The sequence below is a fragment of the Barbus barbus genome, assembly GCF_936440315.1.
Source record: "Barbus barbus genome assembly, chromosome: 32".
Classification (NCBI taxonomy): Eukaryota; Metazoa; Chordata; class Actinopteri; order Cypriniformes; family Cyprinidae; genus Barbus; species Barbus barbus.
The window spans coordinates 28791246-28798964 of NC_136760.1; the positions used below are offsets into that span (position 1 = coordinate 28791246).

General features: G+C 38.3%; 1 protein-coding gene across 1 annotated transcript in view; it reads right to left on the minus strand.

The window, feature by feature from the left end:
• Positions 1-4627: 4627 nt before the first annotated feature.
• The window catches only part of LOC306851922 (ryanodine receptor 2), a 155991-nt gene continuing 152899 nt past the window's right edge, over positions 4628-7719 (minus strand). The window contains exons 101-102 of the mRNA XM_079388432.1: positions 6072-6123; positions 4628-5966 (exon numbers count right to left, since the gene is read on the minus strand). Of these exons, the coding sequence (XP_079244558.1) occupies positions 5871-5966; positions 6072-6123 (148 nt within the window). The 3' untranslated portion in view covers positions 4628-5870. The remainder of the gene's footprint in view (positions 5967-6071; positions 6124-7719) is intronic.

Consider the following 7719-nt stretch of genomic DNA (forward strand, 5'->3'; position numbering starts at 1 on the left):
TCCCGTTTGATCCTGTCCCACCTGAGCTTGGCTTTCATTACCAGTAGTTGATGGTCAGTCATGCAATCGGCTCCGGGGGAACGTTTTTATAATGAGAACAGCACTTTTCCATTTTTGACTGCATAAGATGTAGTCAATCTGATTCCAATGTATCCCATCTGGTGCTAGCCGGGTGTAGAGACGCCGTTTTGGTTGCTTAAAGCCGGTGTTGGTAATCCGTAGCTCTGGTTCTCATGACAAAATTGGACTAAATGATCTTCAGTTTCGTTCCGCTCACCCAAGCCACAGCTGCCCACATAACAGTGGATTACTTGTGGATTATTGTGATGTTTTTATCAGCTGTTTGGACTCTCATTCTGACGGCACCCATTCACCGCAGGGCATCCATTGCTGAGACACTGATGCAGAGACTTCTCCAAATCTGATGACCAAACTCATCCTGATCTCGGATGATCCTGAGAGTGAACACATTTACATCAATGCATTTTAAAGACAGATTTTTATTGAAGGTGACTTACAAAAGAGGAACAAAGCAATTCATCATCAAATAGTTGAATTACACGATTATAATTTTCTTTAAAGATCTAAACCTTTTCTTTCACACTGTTATAATATTCTGAATTTAACAACTCAAATTTCACTCAGTTTTTATGAATTCTTATAACTGCAATGCAAAAACTTTTATTTATACATCATGGTTGCACTTGTTGTGCTGCTCTTTTATTTAATTAAAAATCATTTTATTAAAGTCACAAGAATCTAATGAAATTCGCTGAATGTGAAGTGAGTCACAATGTAAAAAATCCTAATGTCCTAAAACAGTCTTAATTTTTTTGTCTATGCAAAATATAATTTCTTTTGGTCTTGTTTTTAAAGTGAAATATGAGCTTGAGCTGATCAGAGAGCATCTGAAGAGTCTGTTTCTGATGTGAGAAACTCCTTGTACGTCCCTCAGAGTCTTGTACACTAGCGAGGGAACAGTGTGGCCTGTTCTCTCCAAATGACCTGATGACGAAAAACAAGCGTTTACAGACTGAAGCTGTTTCTGATGACTGAGAGTCTGACATAAAGTGCTCGATCTCTCTCTCTCTCTCTCTCACACACACACACACACACACACACACACACACTCTCGCTCTCTAACACACACACACACACACACACACAAAGACAAAACACTTCTGTGAGATACATCAGAAACAGATTAAGCTCAACAAATGAACACTGAATCACTTCACTCGCTCAAATGATTCACTCTAAGTGTCTCATTTGTAGTAGATTAGAGATTCATTAACAGATTTAGTAACAGCATGTGTCAATAATACGCTTCCCATGACTGATGTCTGTTTATAATCAATGATCCAGCATTTACAGCTGATGAATCACTAAAGGTTTTTCTTCAACAGCTCCGATGTTTCACTGAAGTCTCGACTTTGTCTCAGATGTTTCCTCTGGAGAAATAAAACAGCTGCAATGAAACAGCGTTTGTCCAGAACTATGAATGAACGCAGAGATCACCTGATGAAAACACTTACAGGGGCTTTTTTCGATTGCTGTCCATTTAATATATTGATTAGCATAAACAACTGAACAAAAATAATGTGTAAGGAAGCTCTGAAATAAAGGGAATCGTTCACAGAGCGGTTTAATGCTGACGGCGCTGGTTTGTGTCACTGAAGATAGTTGCCTGAATTCCAGATACTCATGAAAATACGTGTTAATGACAGTAATATTTCAACCGCACAAACAATCATCTGTACAGCATCAGTGAGATCCGGTTCCTGAGCGGAGCTGGAGAGAATCACACACAGATGAACAAATCTTCACACCAGCACAAACTCCTGAAGACATCTGCTGAGATATATGCCAAGATACTAAATCACTACCAGATTTAAATCTGATGATGTTTAGATGATTGTCAGGTTCTTCACAGATTACTCTCGTATCATATTGCACTGATGCTCATTCTGAGTGCAGTGATGGCAAACGGTTCACACACTCGACCTGACTAACCCATGACATTCTGTCTAATCGGCCCTGCATCTGTACTGCAGTCAGAATAATTAAGTGCTAATTACTTTCACTTCAATCTGTATTTGATGGCAGTGACTTCTGAACCCACTTATGAGGCTCTGCTGAGTTAAAACCAACCCTAACACTGCAACTAACCAACACAACTAACCAATGACACACCACAGAGAGACAGACAGAGAGATAGATGGACACATTTAAACAGCTGAAGACAGAGACAGACAGATAGAGACAGATGGAGACAGACAGAGGGACACAAACAGACAGAGACAGACAGATATAAAGCCCTCCTCGCAGAATCTCATCCTCTAAACACACTCGCTCTTCAGCTAGTCCATAAAACCCAGCTCCTCGCTGAATACAGCTTCAACCCCAAAACCATTAGTAAAGAAATTGACAAAAATCTAAAAGACACTCATGATGAATCTCTAAAAATACACTTTGACCTTCAAAATAAACTGCAATGCTACTCAACCCTAAACAGAACCACTAAAGTTGCCAATTATTTATTAATTAAACCATTTAAAGAAAGACAAATCCTCTCCAAATACAGATGAAGTAAGCATGATTTAGAAATAGAGAGAGTTAGACACAGACAAACATGGCCAGAGCGAGAGCAGAGGATCTGTAGACACTGATCTACAGCAAATAGAGGACGAGAAACACTTTCTGCTCATTTGTCCTAAATATCACGATGTGAGGGAAACATTTCTCCCCAGATCTGAAGCCCTGAATAGATGGATGTTCTGTTATCGGTTCAGCTCCTCGTGAAAGCGGCTGATAGGAGCACAGAAACATTCAAACGGATTTAAACCTGCAGAAAGATGCACCGGACGCTCGCTCAAAGGGACTTTCATCCTTTAATCAAGTGCACACAATCAAACCAATCATGTGCTTCAGAGCACCGCTCCTCACCGAGTGTCTTCAGACTCCAGAGAAACACTCCAGCTGTCTAAAAGAAATCCAGCAGATACAGACAGCAGGAGGACGGGTCGAACACTTAAATATGATCTAGCACTGATAATGTCATTATTAAGTGAATGAAGGCTAATGAAGGTCTAGAGCTGCAAAGGTCAAGCGTCTGCAGTTCCTGCCCTAAATGAAACATCAGTATCAGGCAACCCATTCCTGAGCTCCAATCATCACATCTGAATTCATACAATTACAGATGTTCAGAAGAGCGATGAAAGCATCCGCTTCCACACGAATCTGCAGAACTGATATAAATCACTGCAGAATATTCTAAGACCGGACACTCTCTCTGCTGCATTCAGGTTCATTTCACACTCTGAGTGACACATGATGATTTTCTGCAGTTAGCTGGAGGACAGGAAAATTAATAGTTTCTACATCTTGAATATAAAGCGATTTCTCACGCTGTCAGCCACGTCTGGACTTTGCATTCAGATAAAACGCCTTCATTAAGTTTCTTTGAAGCGCCGCAGCGCAGGTGAGAATCTCTCAATATTCAGCTACAGTCGCTCTGAACATGAACGTGTGATTTACAGCCAGAGTCTTCACAGGACAGCCAGCAGGAGCTTTCTTCCCCCGGATCATCCAGCGAGCTGATTGCGTTCGGAAACAGCTTCACCAAAAGTTGCTCTTTTGAATCAGATGGGCTCTTTGTTTGGACTCGCTCCCAGTTCTGAGGATAAACAGAGTTTTTCACATTTATTCACAATCGCTCGAGACAATGACGCCTGCTTTGAAAGCCAACATTTTAAAGGACTCTTATCATGGAAAACAGGACTCTGAGCATGTGGAAGTCTGTGGAAGTCTTGTGGTGTTCGATTGTGCATCACGTACAGTTTTCTTCAAAGCTCAGAGCGCTGTAGATTTCACAGCCGGAGTAATAAAAGAACCATTTACATGCAGCCTTAACCCTCATAATGCATTCGGTCTGTTTTGACCAGGAGAGACGCAGATAAGAGGATAAGAAGAGCATAGATGTTAGTAAGGGAACAAAACTTTGCAAATCCTTTAAGACCCTCAAAATGCACATCATTTATTTATTTTTTTAGATTAGTGTCAAAAACTTTTCCCCATATCTCACACACTTTTGGGACTGAATTATGTTTAACATGAATATGTACACCTATTGATGAAACATTGCTGCATGAAAAACCGATTAGTTTTATGTATTTCTAAAAAAAAAAAAAAAACACGTAGGTTTCAAAATTTTGGACCGTTTTTGAATAATCATGAGTTTTACTTTAATTAAATTTCATTCATTCAAATGGGATTAATACTGCTAATTCTCAGATCATATATATGTATATTTCATACAATGATATATTCAAATAAAATTCAATAATTGTGCAATTGTTTTTTTTGGTGTGGTTCATTTGTAACTTGACATCTCAAATTATTTCTCCATTTTTTAATAATAATAAAAAAAAGGGTAAATGCAGTAAAAACCCAAGTAATGACTTTTCATTAATGAGAAGTTGCTGATACAATATGGTTGCAAAATATTAAGTTACGACTGTTTTATAGAAGTTTGAATGCATCATGAGGGTTAAATCTGCTCGTGCATCATGGATGAGCCCAAGACACTTTAAATCATCTGACAAACATGAGTTAACTAGCAGAAGTTGGTCAAACAGAGCTTTTTATCTTCATGGTTTGGTCAAAGATGAATCTTCATTGCACACTTTCACCAACCAATGAGCAAATTGTAAAAAGTTTATGAAATAACCCATTATATCCATGCGCTTTCATTCAGACAGCATCATTCAGTCGCGTCTGCAGCAGCAAATCACCCGAAGAACGAGGTTTCTGTCACTGTAAGCACATCCTCACCTACAAGAATCAATAAATAATCGCTTTATTTGTCAAAATCATGCAAGTCTTTGAGTTCCCTTTACAGATCACACACAGTTATATGCGCACAACTCTACACGGTACACTAAAGTCTGACTGGTTATTTTCTGATGAGGTTTTTTTTAGTTATCAAAATTCTTTACATGAGTAAAATTTCTCTCACATAGTTGCGGCTGTTTTTTTTTTTTAGCCCATTTGTTGTTATTGCAATGATTCACATTGTTTTGTATAGAACAAATAAGAAAAGCATCTGGTCTTCGTCATGGCTATGAAAGAAAGTGCAGTGGTTTCCTGAAGGATGGGAAATGTCTCGGTCTTTCTGCAGTTATTACGCGTGAGTTGAGCTCCTGCGGGGAAACGCTGATGTTTGGCCCTCCGTCGCAGTAGGGTGTAGGGCTATCATGTAGGGTGTAGGGCGGACTCCCTGAATGGGTATTGCTTCTGCGTCAAACTAAATCTAGTGCGAATGCGTTTTTCTCCAGTAGTGGACGTTTTCTTGGTGAACGACGGAGGAAAGTCCGTGATATACCACGACAGGACAGAGACAGCTTAAATACTCTTAAACCTATAAAACTGCGCGTGTGATATAGATCAGCTTGCGTCTTTACGTTTCAAATGTTTTCCTTAAACTTGCATAATAAACATGCAATGAAAGATTTTTTGGACTATATAAAGAGTAACTCTGCTGTTGCATGGGTGCATTACCAAAAGAACGGAAACAAAGCAAGAAACGGATCAGCAGAGGAGAAGATTGGAGTCCTGAGGGGTTCCAGCGCTCACTCCGGCTCATCTTCATCTTGCATAAGGCACCGGATCCCCGTCTAAAGAAGCGTGCAGCGTTCGCTCGTGACGTGCTGCTCCCCTCCTCCTAATCAGTCTGTGAGTTCATTGATGAAATGAAGAAGCGTTGGATGGCAGGAAAGTGTGGCTTCATATGTTCACTGCGTGTCACAAGCGTTCCAGCTGATACAATCGCCACTGTAAGAGCCATCTGTGTGTGTGTGTGTGTGTGTGTTTTAATTGAGCTGGTCCTCATATTGTTTCCGGAAACAGTCGCCAGCGGGGAAGAATTCCCAGCATCGTTCCTGGTACATTTTCCAAACGTACGACTCCTGAAAGACAAATAAGAATGTGTGTTGAACAGTACATGACCAACATTTCCCTAAAACAGAACCATCAACACATGAGAACTAATGAGAGAGGACGATGGGAAATACCTGGCCTGTGTGCTCTGTTTCATCCTTGTTGATAAGATACATGAAGAAAAATCTGCAAAGACACACACATATTACACAAGCATATTACACTGTCATCAGATCACTTTTTTCAAGTAACTAGTAAAGTAACGCATTACTTTTTCATTTACAGGAAAATATACATTACTTATTCAAATAATTATCTCCAGTTCCTGTGTTTCTGATGTATTGAGTGACAGCTCTGGTGTTGAGAGAAATCAGGAGTAAGTGCAGAGTGTTGTGTGTGAACATGATCTTACTGTAGTTCTAGACTAAATATCTACATGATCTTACTGTAGTTCTAGACTAAATATCTACATGATCTTACTGTAGTTCTAGACTAAATATCAACATGATCTTACTGTAGATCTAGACTAAATATCAACATGATCTTACTGTAGTTCTAGACTAAATATCATCATGATCTTACTGTAGATCTAGACTAAATATCTACATGATCTTACTGTAGATCTAGACTAAATATCAACATGATCTTACTGTAGTTCTAGACTAAATATCAACATGATCTTACTGTAGTTCTAGACTAAATATCAACATGATCTTACTGTAGTTCTAGACTAAATATCATCATGATCTTACTGTAGATCTAGACTAAATATCATCATGATCTTACTGTAGATCTAGACTAAATATCTACATGATCTTACTGTAGTTCTAGACTAAATATCTACATGATCTTACTGTAGTTCTAGACTAAATATCAACATGATCTTACTGTAGTTCTAGACTAAATATCAACATGATCTTACTGTAGTTCTAGACTAAATATCATCATGATCTTACTGTAGTTCTAGACTAAATATCTACATGATCTTACTGTAGTTCTAGACTAAATATCTACATGATCTTACTGTAGTTCTAGACTAAATATCAACATGATCTTACTGTAGTTCTAGACTAAATATCTACATGATCTTACTGTAGTTCTAGACTAAATATCATCATGATCTTACTGTAGATCTAGACTAAATATCTACATGATCTTACTGTAGTTCTAGACTAAATATCATCATGATCTTACTGTAGTTCTAGACTAAATATCTACATGATCTTACTGTAGTTCTAGACTAAATATCTACATGATCTTACTGTAGTTCTAGACTAAATATCAACATGATCTTACTGTAGTTCTAGACTAAATATCTACATGATCTTACTGTAGTTCTAGACTAAATATCATCATGATCTTACTGTAGTTCTAGACTAAATATCTACATGATCTTACTGTAGTTCTAGACTAAATATCAGCATGATCTTACTGTAGTTCTAGACTAAATATCTACATGATCTTACTGTAGTTCTAGACTAAATATCATCATGATCTTACTGTAGTTCTAGACTAAATATCTACATGATCTTACTGTAGTTCTAGACTAAATATCTACATGATCTTACTGTAGTTCTAGACTAAATATCTACATGATCTTACTGTAGTTCTAGACTAAATATCTACATGCTTTCCCCAACACTGGCAGCGGCCAATCACTGTCTGCTCTCTCACTGACTGCTGTTTATTTGAATTTTAAGACAAATTATTTTTCCCCCCCTCAACTTTGTGAACAGTATGTTCTTCATGTGACCACATTTCATGACCTTTCACTGGAAGCGA